This window comes from Panthera pardus, unplaced genomic scaffold (genome assembly GCF_024362965.1).
Source record: "Panthera pardus isolate Hobbes unplaced genomic scaffold, ASM2436296v1 HiC_scaffold_307, whole genome shotgun sequence".
Classification (NCBI taxonomy): domain Eukaryota; kingdom Metazoa; phylum Chordata; class Mammalia; order Carnivora; family Felidae; genus Panthera; species Panthera pardus.
In genome coordinates this window covers 34,599-57,593 of record NW_026526885.1, presented here as the reverse complement: position 1 = coordinate 57,593, position 22,995 = coordinate 34,599, and the positions used below count along the sequence as shown (strand labels likewise).

At 52.8% G+C, this 22,995-nt stretch overlaps 1 protein-coding gene across 1 annotated transcript; it reads left to right on the top strand.

The window, feature by feature from the left end:
* The first annotated feature begins 456 nt into the window (after window positions 1-456).
* LOC109248273 (transducin beta like 1 X-linked) lies at window positions 457-22,742 on the top strand. The gene is made up of 12 exons (XM_053893521.1): window positions 457-718; window positions 2,767-2,899; window positions 3,275-3,416; window positions 4,127-4,190; window positions 4,305-4,402; window positions 8,393-8,453; window positions 11,200-11,321; window positions 14,321-14,395; window positions 14,787-14,914; window positions 17,286-17,451; window positions 19,958-20,059; window positions 21,015-22,742. Exons 1-12 carry the CDS (start codon window positions 514-516, stop codon window positions 21,039-21,041), a joined length of 1,323 nt encoding a protein of 440 aa, XP_053749496.1. The 5' UTR covers window positions 457-513; the 3' UTR covers window positions 21,042-22,742.
* The last annotated feature ends 253 nt before the right edge of the window (window positions 22,743-22,995 follow it).

Sequence of the window (22,995 nt, the reverse complement as noted above, 5' to 3'; positions counted from 1 at the left end):
TCCCGGCCGCCCCCCACACCCCACTGTGCCCACCCGACCCTCCCGGCCATGCCCCCCCACACCCTACTGTGCCCACCCACCCCTCCCAGCCGTCCCCCACACCACTGTGCCCACCCGCCCCTCCCAGCCGTCCCCCGCACCCCACTGTGCCCACCCGCCCCTCCCAGCCGTCCCCCGCACCCCACTGTGCCCACCCGCCCCTCCCAGCCGTCCCCCGCACCCCACTGTGCCCACCCGCCCCTCCCAGCCGTCCCCCGCACCCCACTGTGCCCACCCGCCCCTCCCAGCCGTCCCCCACACCCACTGTGCCCACCCGCCCCTCCCAGCCATCCCCTACACGCCACTGTGCCCACCTGTCCCCAGCCCACTGCGGACTCCACGGGTGTTGCTGTGGACGCCCAGTCCCCACTGGCTCCCCTCCGGGCACCAACAGCCGTCCCCATGCTCTCTCCCCAGGATGGCACGGTGTTCGACGGCCGCCCCATAGAGTCCCTGTCCCTGATCGACGCGGTGATGCCCGACGTGGTGCAGACGCGGCAGCAGGCCTTCCGGGAGAAGCTCGCTCAGCAGCAGGCCAGTGCGGCGGCCGCGGCCGCGGCAGCTGCGGCCGCGGCGGCCACGACGGCCACGGCGGCCCCGACAGCCGTTGCTCAGCAACATCCACCAAAGAACGGAGAGGCCACGGTGAACGGGGAGGAGAACGGAGCCCACGCGATAAGTACGTGCGGGGCTCTGGGGGTGGGCGAGCTTCTGGCGGTTTCTCTGCTCCGTGTGTGTGAGTCGGCTAGACTCTTCGCGATCTGCCCGCCGTGCGTGCTTAGGCGCTGTGCTGTCCGCGTGCTGTTTGCCCGCGAGGGCTTCACACCGTTTTCGGGAGGTCCTTGGATGCGACGGTCTGGACGCACATAGCCCTGATTTTGGGGCACTGGGCTCCTCTGAGAGCTCCTTTCGTACAGCAGCGAGAAGCACTGTGTGACTACCGTTCGACATAAGAGGGTTTCATTTGTGGAGGCCACGGGTCCTGTCATTCGGCCTCCCGTGCTGAGTGAGTTCGGCCGAGATCCGCTGGGAGGGTTCAGCTCACAGATCAGCCCGAGGTCCTATCCAGAGAACCTGACTCTGCTCTGATCTGCGGCTCATGGACTCAAAGACCGCTTCAGGGTCTAAGTTCGAAGTGTGCTTTTGTGTGTGTGTTTCTTAATCTTCTGTCAAGGAAAGCAATTTGGCATTGGTGAACTTTAAGAAATCCGTACGTCTGCCAAGACAGAAATTTTCCCAACTTGTAAATTGCACGGATTTCTTTTATTTATTTTCATTTTTTTATGTTTCTTTATTTATTGATTTATTTTCACATTTTATTTATTTTTGGGGGAGAGACAGAGCACAAGTGGGGGAGGGGCAGAGAGAGAGGGAGCCGCAGAATCCGAAGCAGGCTCCAGGCTCTGAGCTGTCAGCGCAGACCCCGACGCGGGGCTCGAACTCAGGAGCTTTGAGATCGCAACCTGAGCCGAAGTGAGATGCTTAACTGATCGAAACCCCCCGGGCGCCACAGAATTCCTTTTAAATCTTAAGAAAATGTAATGGAGCACGGCTGCGTGCAGACACGCACGCTTCTTAAAGCACACTGGCCACACACACACGGAGCCTTCGATCCAAGGGTGCCTCTGGGTTGACTTCCTCGTTCCGGGGAGCATCCCTGACAGCTCGCGGCCACCTCCCCCCTGCCACGTTGTCCTCCGCCTTCCGCGTTCCCTTTATTCCGTGAGGCCTGCTGCCACCTGCAGTTTGCGTCATGTTGCTGCAGCGCAGGTTGAAACCAGACCGTGGTGTCTGAGGCGGTATTTTATGCTGACCTTCAAGAGTCTTTCCTCTCCTGCCGCTTGGGAGGAAAACAGCCGCCCTCCGGGATGGATTCCAGGTGGCATTTAGCACGGCCAGTGTCCACGGTCACCAGGCTTCCTTGGGCATTCAGAACCTGGATCCCGTGGCTCATCCAGGGAGGCCTGTCCGCTTAGAAAGCATGGCGGTTCTGCTCAGCTCGAGAACTCCGATACAAAGGTGACTTCAGGACGCTAACGGCACCGGACCCCCACGAGTACAAGGGTGTTTGCAGGCAGGGGTGCGGGGTGGCGGGCATTCTGCAACAATGGTGGCGTCTTTCGGTAGGAGCTTCACAGACAAAGGCGTGATACTCAGGAGCGCCTGGATGGCTCCGTCGGTTAAGCGTCCAACTTCGTCTCAGGTCACGAGCTCACGGTTCATGGGTTCAAGCCCTGCATTGGGCTACGTGCTGATAGTGCGGAGCCTGCTTAGAGTTCTCACTCTTTCCTTTGTCTCTGCCCCCTTACCCCCAACTTGTGCTTGCTTTCTCCCTCAAAATAAATAAACTTTAAAAAAAAAAAAAGGTGTTACCTCCAAAAGGTGCTCGTAGATAACACGTGTCACCCCATCTGGAAAAGAGCAACCTTCAGGCTCTAGCTGGCTGTCGTCATTGTTCCCCAGTGTCGTGGTGGTGGTTAGACATTAGCCTGGCCCTAATTAGGAAGAATAAATAAATTTGTATTTCTCTATCAAATTTGGAGAGTGTTGAACTAAGAAAATGCCATATATTTACTACATTACACAAAAGCCAGGATTCAGTTACAATCGTCAGAGAATATAGAACTAAGTACACGAAAAGAAGGTGTTTCTAAGACTCAAGTGCCCCCAAGAATGCGTTTCTTTTATACTGGTCAGCCACATGTCTTTTCCTATCTCTTGTGACAGATAATCATTCGAAACCAATGGAAATAGACGGGGACGTTGAGATTCCACCCAACAAAGCCACAGTCCTTCGGGGCCACGAGTCCGAGGTGTTCATTTGTGCCTGGAACCCCGTCAGCGATCTCCTAGCTTCAGGGTAAGGATGCCAGGTGGTGGGTGCTGCAGGGCCCGTGGGGTCCGAGATGCTTTCCGGAACTGTGCCTCATGGAGTAAGTGCTGCCCTCTTCTGTGTGCGGAGCACGGCCTGGGGCTCTCTGTGCCGCTCTCTTCCCCGGGCTGTGAGGGAGTCCTCCTTCCACGCTGTGTTCTCAGTGGGGTGGAGAGCAGCGCAAAGACACGTTCAATTACTAAGAGCGGCAAAAATGGCGAGCAGGAAAACACGGCCCGTGAGCGTGATTAAGAAGACACAGGCCGTGGGCCAGAGATAGCTGACGTAGGCCGCCCGGAAGTCTGATGGGCTTTGTTTCCACTGGACCCGGACGCTGAGTGCATGTGCGTGTTCATTCTGCAGATCCGGAGACTCAACGGCAAGGATATGGAACCTTAACGAAAACAGCAACGGGGGCTCCACGCAGCTCGTGTTGAGGCACTGTATACGAGAAGGGGGCCATGACGTCCCCAGTAATAAAGACGTGACCTCCCTGGACTGGAACGTAAGCCCCTGCCGCCACCCAGACGCTTAAGCCCCCGGAGACCCTCCAGCGCCGCGGGGGGCGCCCCTGCAAAACACAGGGGAGCGGGCGGTCCCGTTGGCGAGCACCCCCAGCCCGGGGGCCGGTGGTACGGGTGCTCTCTGTTCCTGAGAGCTTCTCACAAGGCCGTGTCGGGCAGACCCCTGGCTGGGGGTTCAGAGGCTCGTCTTCCCATCATTAAGCAAGATGAGCCCGGTGGTTTTCCGGGGGTGGGGGCCGTTCCGCTGGCGGGATGTGAGGCGCGACCGGGGGAAGGGGACGTGTCCCCTCGCTGTCTCGACAGCAGGCGTCACGTGCATTTGGACGTGGGAAGCCCGCTGTCCTTCGTGACTTCTGTACTCTTTCGCTTCCGTATGTGCAGGCACGGTTTTCAAAGCTTCCTTAAGCCTCACTACCGTCACGTCTCATACGGTGGTTGTAACTGTGCCACCGGGGTGAGCGGTGGCAGTATTTCCCCTGTTCCTGCGCCTGTCCTCACGGTGCCTCACGTTGTGGGTTCGGAGCAGTGTGGGCTCCAGGAGGCGCACAGGGTCGGTCTGTCCCTTCCCTGGGAGCCAGCTCCTGCTGGGAGAGTGGCCTCGCTCTGGGATCAGCTGACGGGCCGTCTTCTGTTTTCGACGCTGCCCCCACTGAGCTGTTGGTGGTGCTGTCTGTTTCTTTCTGGCCCGCAGAGCGACGGGACGCTGTTGGCCACAGGCTCCTATGATGGTTTTGCGAGAATATGGACGGAAGATGGTGAGCCCGGCCTGCCTCGTGTGGGGTGGGAGCAGGCGTGCCCCAGTGTGGAATCACCCAGTGAGCCGACCATGGCTTTGAAGTCAACCTGTTTGTTGTTTCCCTACGTAACAGGCAACCTGGCCAGCACCTTAGGGCAACACAAAGGCCCCATCTTTGCCTTGAAATGGAACAAAAAGGGGAATTACATTTTGAGTGCTGGTGTAGACAAAGTGAGTATTAGCTTGACGTAGGTGTCTCTCATCTGCAGATGCTTATTTATTTTTAATCTCTGGATCACATCCTGGGTTTTGTTTGTTTGTTTTTTGGTTTTTTAATGCTGAGAATTTCTGCTTCTTAAGATAGCAGAAGAGGTTTATTCGGTTTTGTTTTTGTGGGTTTGATCTGACTGTTCATTTATAATACGTATGCTTTCAATATAGTCTACCGTTCCACAGACCTTTGTGCCAAACTTCCACCCCTGTTTTTGAGGTGCATTATTCAGTGACACAGGAAGGCCCCAAATTGCATTTAAATATGCAACGCTTGAACAAGCAAAGGGGTGTGGGACGCACTGGACGGAAACCCTTCACCACTGGGCCATTTTGGAAACACGGACTGTCTTCTCTCGAGAGGCCAGGCTTCTGTTTCCCTGATTCGATACATCGTTACTTCCTGTGGAAGGGCTGCGGGCCTCTCCGAGCACGGCAGTAGAGCGGAGCCGCGCACGAGCGGGCGCACCCCTGACGGCCACGGAGCCGCTGGACGGGGCTGCCGGTGGATGTGATGGGGTCAAGGCCGGGCGGCCACGAGCACCCAAGTGCATCTAGAAGCCATGGGTGGGCAAGGAATGAGGCGGTGTAGGTGCCATCTGGCTCTGAGTCTGAACCCGTCCTGGATTTGTGTCCTCAGTCGCCAACAGCCAGGAGTCCTGACCCCCAAAAAACAGGGATCGGATGGTCATGTCATTCCTAACACTTGGCGGGAATTTGAAGTCCTTGCTGTGGGGAAATATTATCAAGAAATGGAAACAGAAGGGGAAGAAAAGCATGTCCTCACGGCACTTTGTGTTTGTACACCTGTCAACTGGGTGTGAATACTCTACTTTGGTTTGGTTTCCAGAGGGCGGGCTTGCTTGCTTGCTTTTTTTTTTTTTAACATTTTTTTTTTTTTTAACATTTCTTTATTTTTGAGAGACAGACCACAAGCAGGAGAGGGGCAGAGAGAAAGGGAGACACAGAATCCGAAGCAGGTTCCAGGCTCTGAGCTGTCAGCACAGAGCCCGACGCGGGGCTCAAACCCATGAACCATGAGATCATGACTTGAGCCAAAGTCAGACGCTTAACCGACTGAGCCACCCCGGCGCCCCTCTACAAGGCTTTCTTTCATACTGACGTCAGGATGATTTGAGAACCTTGTTAAGTTACCGCTTCATGTTCATTCAGGTTCTAGAATTAATATAAAATAATGGCTATGACTTACAAACCCTGCCGTGGTGTTGGTCTAAAATATTTACTATGTGGCCCTTGACAGAAAATGTGTGCTGACCCCCACACTGGGATGTAATGCTCTGAGTTAGTCTCTCTCTCTCTCTAAGCCAGTAGACCCCTCATTTGGACCCAGCAGCCCAGTAGCTAATGTTGAACAAGCTGAGTGCTATGGTTGACTCTCTAAATATTCTCCTGGAACGACATCACGTTTTCTCCGAGGTGTTCTAATTCACATATTACAGATGCTCACACACACACATACACACACGGAACTTTGGGACGTGGCTGGCCATCCGTACTGCTGATTGGATTGTGAAAATGACTTGTACAAATGACCGCTCACCTTTGACAAGCACGTTAACTATTACGTGTGTTGGCCAATTCAGTGCTCCCAGGGTAGGAGGCGGGCACTGTGGTATCACCCTGTGTCACAGAGACCCGCGCTGACTTGCCTAGGGACCCACCGGTACAGGGTACGGGCCCTGGATTGCCAGTAACTTCTGCCCTTCGACCTCCACACGCTTCTAAAAAGTTTTTTCAGGGGCGCCCGGGTGGCTTAGTCGGTTAAGCGTCGACTTCGGCTCAGGTCATGATCTCACAGTTCGTGGGCGTGAATTAAAGCCCTGCTTCGGGCTCTGTGCTGACAGTTCGGAGCCTGGAGCCTGCTTCGGATTCTGTGTCTCCCTTTCTCTCTACCCCTCCCCGGCTCGCACTCTGTATCTATCAAAAAATAAACATTAAAAAAATTTTTTTTAAGATTTTTGTGTCCTTACTTGCGTCCCTGCTCGGGGACTCCCCTTTATATTCATTTCTGGTTTTCGACCTTACTTGAAGTTGTGACTGTAGGAGGTGATGAGCTGTATGGCCAATGAAAATTCACATTATGAATTTAGTTAGTCTTCGGGTCCTACACTCGCTTGTTTGTGACTGGCTACGTTAGGAAAAGAGCTGTATTCCACCAAACAACAAACAAAAAACATTTATCGGTCTAAGGGTGCCTGGCTGAGTCAGGGGAGGATATGACTCTTGATCTCCAGGTTTTGAGTTCGAGCCCTACCTTGGGTGTAGAGACTACTTAAAAATAAAATCTTAAAAAGAAAAGTTAATTGGTCGAGAGCTGGCCCCAAACTTAGAGAACCGAGTTTCAAAGATACTTCTCTGTTTCCTCTGGAAATTTCTGCAGCTGATAGAAAATATAAGCAGTTCTTCTTAAAACAAAAGCTTTCATTTTTTAAAAAAATTTTTGAAATGTTTATTTTTGAGAGAGAGAGAGAGAGAGAGAAACAGAGCAGGAGAGGGGGAGGGACAGAGAGAAAGGGAGACACAGAATCTGAGGCAGGATCCAGACTCTGAGCTGTCAGCACAGAGCCCGACGCGGGGCTCGAACCCATGAACCGCTAGGTCACAACCTGAGCTAAAGTCAGACACTTAACCAACTCAGCCACCCAAGCGCCCCTTAAAACAAAATATTTCTTTTTATTATGTTTTTATTTTAAATCTTTTTTTTAATGTCTATTTTTGAGAGAGAGATAGTGCAAGCGGGGGAGGGGCAGAAAGAAGGAGACACAGAATCTGAAGCAGTCCAGGCTCTGAGCTGTCAGCACAGAGTCTGACACGGGGCTTGAACTCACAGACTGCGAGATCATAACCTGAGCTGAAGTCAGATGCTTAATCAACTGAGCCACGCGGGCGCCCCAAAGCAAAATCTTTCTTAAGTGCCATGGACAGGGAGGTGGAAAGGTTTCAATTAAGGTGAAAGTTCCAGTTGATTAAGACTTAATTCCGGTGGTGTTCATTGAGCGGCCTCTGGTTCCTTCCCTGCGTATCTTCCCAAGATCAGTAAGTTCCTAAGAATCCAGGATTTACTTTGCTTTTCAAGGGGTGGAGGGAGATCATTTTGTCTCCCTGTTTCTCGACCCGTGAACTGGGGCCTGATCCCAGGGTCACGACTACTCTCGGCTGTATCGAAGATCCCCGATTCTTGGGGTGATGGTCTTGGAAGTGTCAGGACTGGCAGCGTCTGTAGCTCTTTATTTGGAAAAGTGCCAGAAAGGTGCTTAATTGCACACTTTTCAACCCGTCTCCCTGTCGAGGGTGAGGGAGCATATAGCCCCCAGTCGAGGCAGAGTATCTAGATGAAAGACAGAATGCCAAATTATCTAATTGATGTTTCTCTGTTGATTGCATGTTGAAACAATAATATTTTGGCCACGTTGGAGTTAAATAAAATATATTGCTAAAATTAATTTTACCCATTTCTTTTTCCTATTTTTTTTTATCTTTTTTCCTTTTTTTTTTTTTTTTAGAAGAAAGATTTTCTTTTTTTTTTTTTTAATTTTTTTTAACGTTTATTTATTTTTGAGACAGAGACAGAGCATGAATGGGGGAGGGTCAGAGAGAGGGAGACACAGAATCCGAAACAGGCTCCAGGCTCCGAGCTGTCAGCACAGAGCCAGACACAGGGCTCGAACTCATGGACCGCGAGATCGTGACCTGAGCTGAAGTCGGCCGCTTAACCGACTAAGCCACCCAGGCGCCCCACCTATTTTTTTTTAAATGTAGTCCCCAGATAATTAAAAATGACCTGTGTGACTCACATTCTGTCTCTTTCAGACCGTGCCAGTTTAGAAGGAAGGGGTGTTCTCGGTCTTTGGTCGTGTGTGAAATTTTTCTAGGGAAATCTTTCGGTGAAGAAGAGTTGCTAACTTTTTCTTTTTGTTTTGCGGAGCACAGACAACAATTATTTGGGACGCCCACACAGGAGAAGCCAAACAACAGTTTCCGTTTCATTCCGGTGAGTTTGTTTTTTTGTTTTTTGGAATTCAGAAATGGTAATCCACGGCAGCTCAATGTCCCTTAAAGTAATCACGAAGGATTGCAGAAAGGAGGCCACGAAATCTAGCTGGTAGCAGGGGAATGCATGTCACCGACCGCAGAACTGGCGTGGGCGTCTTTGCCCTGCCGTTCCCAAGGCGACGCTGTGTTGGGGTTCCCTGAGACCACGCCCAGACTCCGAAGTTCCCTGTGAGAACTCCCCGGACTCAGCAGGTAGATGTCCTAAGGGGTCAGATGTATTACAGTGAAGAGATACAAAGCAAAATCAGAAGGTGAACGAAGTGAAATCCAGACCTTTCCAAGGGTCCTCTCCCAGCAGAATCACACGGCACGTCTGACATGCCCCCCCCCCCCCAAAACCAGTGTGATAACATGTGTGAACAGCCATCTGTCAAGAAAACTCATTAAGTCTCAGTACCCGAGGTTTTTATTTATTGTTGTTATTTTTTTATTTTAGAGTGCATGAGCAAGGGAGAGGGACGGGGTTGTAGAGGGGAGAGAGAGAAGTGGGCGTGGGGGGAGAATCCCAAGCAGGCTCCACACTCAGCACAGAGCCCAACACAGGGCTTGATCCCGTGACCCCGGGATGATAACCTGAGCCGAAGTCAAGAGTCAGACGCTCAACCAACTGATCCATCCAGGTGCCCTTCGATGCCTGAGGTTTATAATTTTTAATCTTCATTATTTTTTTAAATGTTTACTTTTGAGAGAGCGCACACGCGTGAGCAAGGGAGGGGCAGAGAGAGAGGGCGACACAGAATCCGAAGCAGGCCCCAGGCTCCGAGCTGTCGGCACAGAGCCCGACGCGGGGCTGGATCTCACAGACCGTGTGATCATGACATGAGCCGAAGTCGGGCGCTTAACCGACTCGAGCCCCCCAGGTGCCCCGAGATGATGAGATTTTAGATTGGAGAACAGATCAGTGGAGGCAGAGTTTTGGGATGCCGCAGGGAGGGCTCTGGATCTTGACTGCGGGGGGCAGTCGCACAGAGCCGCCTGTGTGATGAAACGGCATGGGCTGACACACACGTACCATCATCTTTCTGGTCTTGATCCTGTAGGGCTATAAAACACAACCACTGGGGGAGCCTGGGGGAACAGTAATATTTCAAAATTACACTTAAAAAAAAAACAAACAGCAGAGAAAGCCAGGCTGAGCCTCGAATGCTGGTCGTTGAACCTCGCCGGCCCCTCTGTGGGCAGGGAGGCCGTGCAGACACCCACAATGGCTGGGCCTTGGTACCTGCCGCTCACCCGCACTGAATGGTGAGATCACACTGGGGCTTCTGAGGGTCCCGGACAGCGGCCGACTCACGGTGGGGCCAGCCACCTAAGTACAGAGGGTCCCCTCTTTGGACGGCAAGGGCTGGTGGATGTTAATTTTTATGAGCAGGCGGTAAACACTGTCCCCTGAAGTGCCCACCTGAGCGTCCTATTTCCAGGTATATGAATCACGTGGCCCTCACAGTGCAGAGGGTGGCCCGGGAATTCGGGATGTAGCTGGGGCGGTGTTGTAGGCGAGAGCAGCTGGGGTCTTGCCTCTCAGGCTCACGGGAGCGTCACTCCGACCACATGGGATCGGTTCCTTCGTTCTGTGTTGTACACGTGGGAAATGCGCCCCAGGGACCGCGGGGCTGTCCTGAAACACTGCCGGGGATGTGACCAAAAGGGACGGTCTTGGCTTTTGAAGAAGGCCGTGCTCGTTCTTGACCAAGTACACAGCCACAACAGCCACTCCGGGACGGAGCCGCACGCAGAGGCTGATGGGATGCCTCGTGCGGTTACCCACTGTGGAACGTGGACCCCTGCAGAGGCCTGCCTGTCTCACTTAAACACTGAAGAAGAGAAGGGGCAGTCCGATTGTCAGCCTAGCCTGAGTCCTCTGCATTCTTCTCCCGACCCGCTGCTAACTTGCCTTTCAAAGAAACACACGAGACATGGTTATGGTATTGATCAGTTGATGAAAACTTTGTGATCAGAGGTTTGGAGGAAGCTAACCCGCTTTCTCCTAGAAAGAAGGAGGCGTCAGGAGACAGCAGGGATGCCGAGTAGTGCGATGGAGAGGTCTGGTGCAGGGAGAGAGCTGTGAGGTGTAGGGAAGGCCATCGCCATCCCCCAAACCCTCCACAGGGCTCTCAGAGCCCCTAAGGAAATGCCCAGGAGTCAGAAGGGGTGTTCATCACAAGTCCTGAGCCAGCGTCCAGTTGTGTCCCCAAAGGGATCAGTACCCTGCAGTTGGGGGGTGCATTGATGTGTTGCGGGACATTTTTAAAAATCGAGCCATCTTGAACGTAGGGTAGGAAATCTTCTCCGTCTGCTTTTCTCTTTTTCCTCTCTAAAATATGTCACATCAGCCCATGCACCAGTGATGTTCCTGGAAGCAGCAAGGTGCAGATTCTCCCCTCCGCTTTCTCACTGTGTCAGGGGAGCCAGACTCTCGTGCCACGGGGCACGTGAACCGTCACGGGGGTCTCTCCAGAGTGTCTGCTCCGCAGATGTGCAGGGCGGGGGGGGGGGGGGGGAGGCGGGGGTGTCTTTAAGGTCTATGAGGAAAAGAGGCTGTGTTCACACTGGGAAGGTTTTTTTTTTTTACTGTGTTACTAGATCAGGCTTCTTGAGACTCTGCTTTTAATTGTTTTAAATCAACTGAGCTCTGTGCACACCTGGTAAATTTCAATGTCCTCCCGCTGTCCCCTGCTGTCCAGCCCCTGCTCTCGACGTAGACTGGCAGAACAACACTACCTTTGCCTCCTGTAGCACAGACATGTGTATTCACGTCTGCAGACTTGGCTGCGACCGCCCCGTCAAAACCTTCCAAGGACACACGGTAAGTATGGGCTCTGGTTCCGGAGAACGTGCTGGGAGGTGGTGAGCGTCTCCTCAGTGCCTGGGATCGAAAGATACGGAGAGAGATACTCGGTCCGTTCTCCTGCAGCCCTTTGCTGCTTGGGCTCTTGTAGCATCTCTGGTGGTTGGATTTAACCCACTTGGGGGCAGGCAGTGGAGAAAAGACTGGCTGTCAGAGGAGTCAGACGTCAGATTCTGCAGGAAAGACTTTAAAATAGTTACAAAAATGTGCAAAGACATAAAGGACAGGATGCTTGTAATGAACGAATAGATGGGGAATATCGGCAGGGGAAGGAAAACTATATTCTAAAAACAATAGCCCAGTGGAAATCTGAGAACTGACTGGTATAATGTCTGAAATGGAAAATTTTTTTAAATTTATTTTTGAGAGAGAGACAGAGTGAGAGTGGGGGAGGAACAGAGAGAGAGGAAGACACAGAATCCAAAGCAAGCTCCAGGCTCCAAGCTGTCGGCACAGAGCCCAACAGGGGGTTTGAACCCACGAACCATGAGATCATGACCTGAGCTGAAGTTGGACACTTAACCAACTGAGCCACCCACTGGCCCCTGAAATGGAAATCTTAATGCGGGGGGGGGGGGGGGGGGGGGGTTCAACCAGGAGATGGGAGTTTTCAGAAAGGTTAGTGAGCCTCAAGTGACATTGTAGAAATAAGCCAATTTAAAGAAGTGATAAAAGATCAAACAAACTTTTTTTTTAACATTTATTTATTTTTGAGAGACAGAGCACAAGTGGGGGAGGGGCAGAGAGAGAGGGAGACACAGAATCTGAAGCAGGCTCCAGGTTCTGAGCTGTCAGCACAGAGTCTGACACAGGGCTCGAACCCACGGACCACGAGATCATGACCTGAGCTGAACTCGGACGCCTCGAACAAACTTTCCAACAGAGGCTTAATGACCTATGAACAGTATGAAGTACTCTAGCATATTTGTGACATGGAGAGAGAGAGAGAGAGATAAAAAGAGAATGGAACAGAAAAAATACTGGAAACGGCAATGGCCAACATTTTCCTCAAGTTCGTGGAAAATAAGGAACGTTCGATCCAGGAAGCTCCACTGCCAGCTGATGTGTGATCAGATTCCTTAGTGGGGCACATGAGGCTTTTCGTTGCCTTTCCAGATGAATCTCTATAGCCTCGCAACCCCGTTCACTTCAGCCCTGTTGGAAGACCTGCCAGGGTCACAGATGCCGTTGTCCCCAGCACTTGGTCATTTCCACGTTCCTCACCTTTGCCAGCCTCTGTCCCTACGGGTCCTTGCTTCTAAAAGCAGAGGCATCGACTGTGCTGTTAACATCTCATTGTGTCAGTCAACTGACCCTGCTCTTTATCTTGCTCATCTCTTCTGTCTCTTCTCTAATCCCAGACCCCCCCCCCCCAGCTTTTAATAGAAGTTTTTGCGACTTCCCGCTGTCCCACTTCGAGCTCTGTCACCATCACACGTTTTCAAAGGTAGTCGAGCCTGTTTCTTCCCGAGACTCTGAGCCAACCCTGGTTGCCTTCTGGTGATTATGTCTTGGGTTGCGGAGGTAGGGAGAGAAAACTCCACTCCGGGGAAGGGGTTTGCCATACCCTAGAGGATTTACAGATGGCTCTCGCTGGGGGTAGTCCGTGGGTCCGGCTCCACGCTCCTGGGCCCTGAGCCATCTGCCCGTAGGGTAGATCAAGCCAGCCTAGCTGCCCTGTGCTGCTGAGTCTGTCCCCGGAGCAGCACCTGTCACTGGGCACCAGGTTCTGCTGGCATCCCGGACCCGCTTTCTCGCATACACGTGCACACGCACGAACACCGTCTGCGGCCCGGCCCCTCTGTCCTCCCTTCGCCCAGCCAGTGGCCTGCCCCTGGGACTCCCAAGCTTCCTTCCTCCCTTTTTTTCCAGGCTATCTTGATAGTGCGCGGAACACAGATGTGGCCTGTCACGTCTCCGCCTCACACCCTTCAAAACTCAGTGTCCTTTACAAGTAGCGTGACCATAAAAGTTATCACCCAAACCAGAGGGCTTAGGAGTGTGAGATTGATTGGAAAGTTAATTGTTAGTTTGAAATCAGTTGTCAGGCCGGGACGGCAGGCGTGGGTGGGACTCTCCTGGGCAAATGGGGCTCCAGTCATCCTGCTGGGAAGGCTTGCTCCCCAGCTCGCCAGGCCCAGCGCCCCCTCCCCAGCCCAGGGTCAGGTGTCCCTCGGGGCTGCGTCTACCTGCATCCTCCAGGATTCCGCCTCGGGGTCGGGCCTCGGGGTCATCCCGCCTCCCGGCCCATCCAGAAGGCCGTCTGCAGCCACACTCCTTTCTGCCCCCACAGCACCCTGCGGCCGCCCGCTACAACTTTGCACCTGTGCTGTGTTGCGGCATTTTGTCTCCGTGCTGTTTGCTCTGGATTTTGAGCTCTTTGCCCTCCTCGAGGATTTTGTCTGTGGGTGTATCTCTAACGGTTACCACTTGTACGGCCGCGTTCGTCTGCTGGTGCGTTTAGGTCACGTGGCCTTCAACCTGCGTTAAAGCCCTGGCTTAAATCTCCTTCCACCGCCCCCACCCCCACCCCCTCCCCCAGAAGAGAAGTTTCTGGAACGAATCTAGACAGAAAACAGCCGTAGTGAAAGGACTTAGGAAAACGATTTTCAGAGTCAGTTTGTAAACAACCGTGGTCTTCCTGGTTTTATGTGCTGCCCTGAATCATGAGTAAATTCACTTGGCTCCCTTCCTAGTTGAGACTGTGTTTTTCCTTAGAGAAATGCAGATGAGGCGGCTGGTTCCGTGTGGCACATGGTTGTGCTTTTATGCAAATGTGAAAGGCGGAGTAAGGAAAAGAGGGAAATGAGAGGAAATGCCACGGCGTCTCCATCTTTGCCATCCGGGCGAGAGGCAAATAGGTTCCTGGTGGAGACGACAGAGCGCTGCTGCCACCTGGTGGCGGGCTGTGGTATCTGCTCGCAAGCCGTTCTTTCTGAAACCCTTTGCTCTTTCAGAACGAGGTGAACGCCATCAAATGGGATCCTTCTGGAATGCTGCTAGCGTCCTGCTCTGATGACATGACATTAAAGGTACGGCTGTCTGCAAGGACGTGCTGTCTCCTCCCAGACACAACCCGCGTACTCTGTGCGTAGCTTCCACTCACTGTTCCTCTCTGCCTGGTTGTTCCCCACACTCTTCCTGCCTCTGTACTTTGTCCCCGTCGCTAACTAGATGTCGCTGTCACCCACTTAACTCCCGTGTGTCCGTCACGGATCCTGCTGAGAGTCCTTCCCTTCCCCGTGGCGCCCTAGCCCTCTGTCCGCCCCTGTTCTGGGCACTGCGTGGCCGGCCACCTGCCGACCGGGCAGCGAGCTTCCCGGGAGCCAGACACGTGACTTAGGTTCACGGAATAGGTGATGTTGAACCATTCCTGGCTGCAGAGGCGGCGTCTGCTCACATTGTTCCCGCTGTGTTCTCTAGATCTGGAGTATGAAGCAGGATACGTGTGTCCATGACCTTCAGGCCCACAGCAAAGAGATCTACACCATAAAGTGGAGTCCCACCGGGCCAGCCACCAGCAACCCAAATTCCAACATCATGCTAGCAAGGTAAAGGGCACACGGCCCACAGCCCAGGCACGGTTCCTGAAAGCAGCCTTTGCTCGCTGTCTCAGCTCGCCACATGGCCAGTAAGAGTTTTTTGTATCCAAACGGAACAGGAAGTTTTGCTGAGGGGTGTTGCGAGTTTGCTCACGCCCTTCCAAAGGAAACGAGGTGGCTAGCCCGCTTTGAATGCACCGCGAGACTCTCAGGTGACTCGTAACTGGAGGGTGAGGGTCATTTGAACCATGAGGTTGGTGGGAGGGGCTGGTCGTGGGGCCGGGCTTTGAGCCCTTGCTTTGGTGAAGGTTTTTGTGAAGACACAGAAAGGAAACGGAATTCAGTTGGGACGCCGGACCCGACCCAACAATTTATGTTGTGACACCAGACCCGACCCGACCATTTCTGTTGTGACACCAGCATCGGGCGGAGAGGAATGACCAGTCAGGCCACAATTGGCCAGAGTGGTTATAAGTGATGCAGAGGTGGCCTCCCCAGAGCCACGTTACTTTAGGCCGCTGTCCGCGGAACTGGTTGGTCATGATGCTCGTTAGACCCCTTTCAGGACGTAATGTTCTACTCTGGGTATTGTGTTTTATTTTTTTTTTTTTAATTTTTTTTTTCAACGTTTTTTAATTTATTTTTGGGACAGAGAGAGACAGAGCATGAATGGGGGAGGGGCAGAGAGAGAGGGAGACACAGAATCGGAAACAGGCTCCAGGCTCCGAGCCATCAGCCCAGAGCCTGACGCGGGGCTCGAACTCACGGACCGCGAGATCGTGACCTGGCTGAAGTCGGACGCTTAACCGACTGCGCCACCCAGGCGCCCCGGGTATTGTGTTTTAAAAAGAACATTCAGAAAACAAACCAAAAGACTCTGAGACTGAGCCAGGAGACCTAGGGATCTGGGAGCCACAGTCCAAAGCCACGTGGGTGTGTTTGCTTCACCGGGAAGGGATGAGACTTGGGCGGGATGTTTGGTTACCAGAACAACCGGGGGCTGGCTCTTGGCTTGCACAGAATGGATATGTGGGCACAGGTGACAGGTGTCGATCAGGAAGAATGCTCCTTCTTTGCAACGGAGCGGGATGGGGGGTGGCGGCCTCGCTGAGCGGCAAGGACTCTTGTTGCCGCGAGTGCTCGACCACAGGCCGTCTCTTAGAAAGTACTGGAAGGAATTCCTACACCTGCTGAGAGACTGAAACCAGAAGAACGTGGAGACCATAATTGTCTTATTTCAAGCAATTCTCCTAAAATCCACTTAAATTACTACGAGAACACAGTGAGAATCGGTTTTTGATAGCCCAAAAGGGACTCTTGTGTCACGAGCATAAATTATCCTTTCGGCGAACAGGTATAAAGGGAACATAGCAGTGCCTGAGTCCCTGGTGAGAGCACAGCCGATTACCGCTCTGTGATACATGCTGTTCTTTTAAACTTGAAAATAAGTCCAATTCGAGCTCGAGACAGTGTGGTTGCATATTTGGATGTGACTGTATTTTAATTCCTGTTGGATTAAGAGTTTTAGTCACTCAGGTTGCTCTGTTTCCAGACTGTTGGTATCATCTTTGTTGCTAACAGTAGATGTTGGTTTTTGGTTTTTTTTAATGTTTTTATTTTTGAGACCGAGACAGAGCATGAGCAGGGGAGGGGCAGAAAGAGGGAGACACAGAATCGGAAGCAGGCTCCAGGCTCTGAGCCATCAGCCCAGAGCCCGACGCGGGGCTCGAACTCACAGACCGTGAGATCATGACCTGAGCCGAAGTCAGACGCTCAACTGACTGAGCCACCCAGGCGCCCCAATAGATGTTTTAAATTGCAGGAGTATTTATTTTTTAGCTTTTTTTTTTTTTTAATGTTTATTTTTTGAGAGAGAGACAGCGTGAGCGGGAGAGGGGCAGAGAGAGGGAGACACAGAATCCGAAGCAGGCCCCAGGCTCTGAGCTGTCAGCACAAAGCCTGACGTGGGGCTCGAACTCACGAACTCAAGATCACGACCTGAGCCGAAGTTGGGGGCTTAACCGACTGAGCCACCCAGGCACCCCAGACTGTAGGGAGCATTTTAGAAATCGAGTAAATATTATACAAGAGCACATATCATTCATCTCCGTAGAACATGCAGAAAGCAATGAATGTGGATGTCACCTGGTTTCCTTAATAACAGCCCTGGAAGAAAGGAAGAAAAGATTTGTTTTCTAACTATGGGCTTTTTTTCAATATGCCCAAGTCACATTTTAGAAAAGGCATATGCCCGGTCACTGTCTCTCGAAACCTCAGGGCCAGGAAGGACAAACAGCACGTGAGATCCGTTGAGTGTCTTAGGGAAATAGGAAGAAGCCAGCGTGTTTCTCTGATGATGTTTTCTCTCCCGTCTTTCCAGCGCTTCGTTCGATTCTACGGTCCGACTGTGGGATGTGGAGCGAGGCGTCTGCGTCCACACGCTAACCAAGCATCAGGAGCCTGTCTACAGCGTAGCTTTTAGCCCTGACGGGAAATATTTGGCCAGTGGCTCCTTCGATAAGTGCGTGCATATCTGGAATACTCAGGTAATCCCCCGATTGCCGCGACCGAATCCTTTCCAGAAGTAACGCCCAAACAGCGTTTGTGGGGACCCAGGCCAGGAGCGGCGACTGGGAAGTCTGTGCTTAGGAACGAGCGGCCTCACATGGAGCCTGGAAGCAAACCCTGCCTTGCCCAGGCGGACCTCGGGCTCAGCGCCGCGGGGCTGTGGGCCTCCCCCCCCTCCCCGCCCCCTCATCAAGGGATCTCCCCGTCTTCGACTTTCTCTAAGCCCCTGGCATGAAACCTTCCACCTGCAGATGACCTGCGGTCATCTCAGCAAAGTGTCGCCCAGCCCTTTCCAGAGATAACGCTGTCGGTCACACGGGTTCGACGGGGAGAGGCGTCCTTCTGTCCGAGCTTACCGGGCAGGGGTGCCAGGCCGGCCCTGACCTCCTACGCTCCCCACAAACACCAGTACCTTCTCCGTGCAGCAAACCAAGGAGCACAAAGGAGTGTGTTTGCTGTGCTCATGCCATTTAATGGTTTTTGACTGAAACGGTGTTCGGGTAGCAAAGAATATGTCAATGATGGGTCGTCGTGTTATCAGAAAAGAGAATGTTTGGTTCAGTGTTGCCACTGGAAGTACCTGCAGCCATAACTGAGGGTAAATAGCATTCTGAATATAGAGAGTAGAATGACAGGAGCTGGTATAGTACAGACGATTTTTTAACTTATTTTTGAAAGAGGCAGAGAGAGAGGGAAACCGAGAATCCGAAGCGGGCTTTGCGTTGTCAGCGCAGAGCCCGAGGTGAGGCTCGAACTCCCGAGCCCTGCGATCGTGACCTGAGCCAAAGTCGGGAGTGAGACACTTAACTGAGCCACCAGGCACCCCCAGTACAGAGTACTGTATCGGGCAGTCAGCTCTCGGCTCTCCTGACGGAAGACAAATGCTGTTACGGTAGGAGGTGTTGAAAACAGCCTGTTGGATCTCAGGGTGGATTATGTGCCCCGCTTCTGTCCTTTTAATCTGACCCACCTTCTTGATCCCCTTTGGCTGGGTTGACCTTCAGATGGATTTGCATTCTCCAGCCCATGGCCCCTTGTGGCAGGGAAAGGGGGTAGATGAGCCAAGTTCACTGGCATGGGGGTGCGGGCGTCCCGGAGACCTCAGGCTCCCCGGGAAGTGCCGTACATAAACCGGTTCTCTCGCAGAAGGAGAGGCGATGGTGGGCCCTACGTGCAGGCAGGCTGACACCAAGGCGAGTTGCGCGGCCCCAGACAGGCCTCCCAGAAACCCCCCAGCCCCACGCCAGGAACAACGTGCCAGAGGCTGTCAGTGAAACACTAGAAAGCGTGATGGGCGGGTCTGCAACATGACCTCATTCATTAAGTGCTGCCTGCTGTCAAAAAGTCAAAGCCTGTCACCCCCGTTTTAGAAATCACAAAACTCAGAGACATTTTATTTGCTTTTTTTTTTAACATTTTTATTTATTTTTGAGAGACAGAGAGCGAGCGGGGGAGGGGCAGAGAGAGAGGGAGACACAGAATCGGAAGCAGGGTCCAGGCTCGGAGCTGTTGGCACAGAGCCCGACACGGGGCTCGAACTTGCGAACAGGAGACCGTGACCTGAGCCAAAGTCAGATACTTAACCGATGAGCCACCCAGGCGCCCCTTATTTATGTTTTTAAAGTCTTTAAGTAAACTCTCTACCCAATGTGGGGCTCGAACTTACAACCCCATCCACGATCAAGAGTCACAAGCTCAACTGGGCCAGCCAGGTGCCCCCTCTTTGAGACATTTTATTTGTTGTGTTATTATTTTGTTAACGTTTGTTTGTTAATTTTTGAGACAGAGAGCATGAGCAGGGGAGGGGCAGACAGAGAAGGAGAGAGAGGATCCCAAGCAGGCTCCGCACTGTCCATGCAGAGCCTGACCCAGGGCTCAAACCCATGAACCATGAGATCATGACCTGAGCCAAAGCCAAGAGTCCGACACCTAACAGACAGAGCCACCCTGGCGCCCCTCTTTGAGACATTTTAAAGCTCTCTCTAATCCTGAGAGGGTACCGTGTAAATATAAAAAAACATACGTAACGTTGTTGACTAGCTCCTTCCCCCGTTCCCATCTTGTAGGAAGTCTGAGAGGCCTGTGTCTACGGCCGCTGGAGACCTTACTGCAAGTCGTTTTCCTTTCTAGGTGTCAAAAATACCTCAGATAATGTATCCGTGATGACACTTCAGGGTAACGTCCAAAGGAGTGCCCGTTGCACCACATCCATGTTTTGTTTCATGTGTAATTGCTTTGAGAGTGTGAGATCGAGGCGGGTGCGTGAGTTAGGGAGAGGCAAAGGGTGAGAGAGAGAGAGAACCTCTCAAGCAGGCTTCCTGCCTAGCGCAGAGCCGAATCTCACGACCGCGAGATCATGACTTGAGCCAAAACCAGGAGTCGGACGCTTAACCGACAGAGCCACCCAGGCGCGCCGGCTACCGCGTCCGTGTTTCGAGTGTCCTTTTGCGTCGTCAGTGATGACTGCTTTGCTTTGCTTTGCAGAGTGGAAGTCTTGTGCACAGCTACCGAGGCACTGGCGGCATCTTCGAGGTGTGCTGGAATGCCCGAGGCGACAAAGTGGGTGCCAGCGCGTCCGATGGCTCTGTAAGCAGCACCTGTGGTTTGCCGGGGAGGGGCGGGTGGGGAAGGGAGGGGAGGGGCGGGGGGCGGGGCACAAAGACGAAACGCTGGGCAGCTGACAGCCGAGTGCAGCTGCAGGGGGTGTGACGGACCCTGGTCTCTGACCAGCTTTGCACGCAGGCGCTGCACAGACGTGCTTCTGGTGAAGGAAACTTCTGGGCTGACCCCCTGGGTTGGCACCATCTGTGAATGGCCACCTCTTCCTCCCTCCCAGGTTGTCATTCTGGCCAGCATTTTCTTAGGGACATTCTGCCCCGTGAGGATGCCACAGGGGTGATCCTGCCCTCTCACAATGTCAGGAGGCACTCGGCTGCCACTACTTTGACAGGGTCGCTACTGGCATCTGGTGCGTGGAGGGCAGGGAGGCCGCCAGTCCTCCCACAATGCGCAGAATGGCCCCCGGAGCAGGGAAGGATCTGGCTCTAGGTGTCACCGGTGCCGAGGCTGAGAAACTTGCTCCTAGCTTAGTCCCGTGTTTGTGACCCTGACCTCTTGTGATAAAGGCATGGCCTCCTGGTCTCGTTCTGCTCCCGTGAGCTGTCTAGCCTCTTGGTTCGTTCCCGCACTTGGCCTTGCCGTGAGCCCCAAGGCGGGGGGCAGCAGTGGGGCTGGCTCGGTGACTGTCCGCAAGGGCCGAAAATGTTCCCATCGTCTGTGCGCTCGGGCTGGAGTCGTCCTCTCCGTCACGCAGCCCGCCCCTCCCCCACTGGTTCCTGGCATCGCCCTCGACCTGGAGCTTCCACGTAGTGCTGTTTGCTTGGCGTTGCTGGGTCACATGCTCACACACTAGCCTTTCATTAAAGCTGCCAATAAAACTTTATTTACAGAACATGGGTGGCGGGCCGGAGTTGGTCCAGGGGCTCAAAAGGCATCTTGCTGTCATCTGTGAAGATAAGAGGCACCTTCTGTTTCCTTCCAGGTGTGTGTTTTAGATCTCCGAAAGTAAACACAAACTATTCTAGAAGAGAATTCTAACGGACCAGCAGTGAATGTGTGAAGCAGCAATGCTCAGACACCGTTCTTTCCGCTCCAAAACTGTACGAACTTGACTTGCATTAGAGTGTACTTGGAAATCAGTTCATCCTGGCCACAGGAGTCTCTACTTTCTCGTAATCTTCATCAAGAAGTTTAAAACAGAAACATACACAGTCATATCAAAGGGGGAAGGAATGGTTTCCACCCAGAACATTCAGCCTGGGAAGCATGGAGCCACCGGCTAGGCGGGGGCACGGTTTGCTTTCCATCCAGAACAGGCTCTGATAGTTGAGAGGAGAAAAGACGAAGAGGAGAAAAAAGAAAACAAACAAAAAAAGCTGTGCCAAAAAAGAAAAGAACAAAGAAAAATGCTGTGATAAAACCAAGAGTGGGGGAGGGGACTCTCCTCCACGTGGTGGGTTCGTTTTTTCCCCCTAACAATTTGGACACTGCACTTGCTCTCACAAAGGATGTTCAAAGACCAGTTTGTACCGATGAAACGCGCAACTTTGTAATCCCAACACTTTCTATTTTCTAGAATCTTCTTTGTCCGGTGGTTTTTCTATTGGCTGGAATCCTGTCGTCCGGGGGCCTTCGGTCTGAGATGGAAACTGGTTTTGGTTTGTTGCTTCCTTCCCACTGTGTGCCCCCTCCACCTCTCCTTCGTGTGGTGTGGTGTCGGTTTGAGTATGCCTTCCGTAGACGCAGCCTCGTGGACACCATGCCAGAATCTCTGACGGTCGGCTTTCCCGTCCCTTCGTCCTCCCCTCCGCCCTTCCTCCCTCTCCCTCACCGCCCCTCGCTCACTCGCTGTCCCTTTCTCATAGTTGCTTCGGATCTTCGGTCTCAAGGGCACTTTCGGCGCATAATAAGTGCTTTATGTAAGAAGGCAGGGCACGGGGACTTTTTACGGGAGAAAAAAAAAAAATACTTATAAGAGAAAGAGCCCGGAGTATTTTTGGAAAAAAAAAAATATTTTTATGTTAAAACAATTTTAAAATCCTAAAATGGCCATCAGACACAGAGAGCTTTGTGTGATTCATATTTTAAGCAAATCTTAGGAGGACACAGGCAGGGTCTGAGGTGGCCTTTCCGTTCCCTGCAGCATCGTGAAAGGCGGTTAGGAATCTGGGTGGAAAAGTCTGGGTGGGTCCTGGGGGTCGGCGGGGGGGATGCTTCTGCAGCGAGAGACGCAAATCCCGGCGCTTTTTGGTTCAAAGAAGAGGTGTCGCATCGTTTCGGGGTGTTCACCCTCGTAGCCGGCACGAGAGGAGTCGAGAACAGTGCCCTCTGACCCCAGGAAGCATTTCCCAAACCAAATGGAATTGAAGAAGCCATCCACACTGACAGCTGGGCTCCCTGTCACCTGTTAGCGACCTCTTGTTCACGGCGCTCTGAGTACCCACGGCCGCTTCACCGAGAGCGGTTGACCGGTCCTGGCACAGCTCACCTAAAAGCCTCCGGGATCTCACCCGGTGTGATAGTGACAGAAACGAACGGGAAAGGGAGACTCTCAGTCCTGAAGGTGAATTACGTAGGTAGAACATCACTAATAATTTCTGCCGTCTTCATCATTTCTTTCTCTCACAAGAGACCAGGAGAAAGAATTTTTTTTTTTAATAATGAATCTTTTTACTGTTTTTAAAAAATTAAACATGGCTTTGTGTTCCTAGAGGAGTTTCCTTTCATTGGATCAGGTGCCCTTTGTACTCTCGTCCTAACCCGACACTGACCTGTTTTTTACATTAGCATCGGGGAAGGAGCGAAAGATTGGGCCTCTTCTCTCCTGTTTCCCAGCGGGCATACGAAGGGGCGAGGAAGCTGGTCAGGCCCGGGGGCAGGGGTGCCTGCCGGTCGGGGGCAGGCTTCGGCTGGGTGCGCGTCCCAGCAGTGAGACAGGGTGTCGTTTGGAGGGTGGCGTCTGT

Bases quoted from the DNA above. Each gene is read 5' to 3' on its own strand.
- LOC109248273 (XM_053893521.1), top strand. From the start codon at position 514: ATGCCCGACGTGGTGCAGACGCGGCAGCAGGCCTTCCGGGAGAAGCTC. The intron at 11,322-14,320 runs GTAAGTATGGGC...TTGCTCTTTCAG, and splicing joins AAACCTTCCAAGGACACACG to AACGAGGTGAACGCCATCAA. The intron at 20,060-21,014 runs GTAAGCAGCACC...GTTTCCTTCCAG, and splicing joins CCAGCGCGTCCGATGGCTCT to GTGTGTGTTTTAGATCTCCG.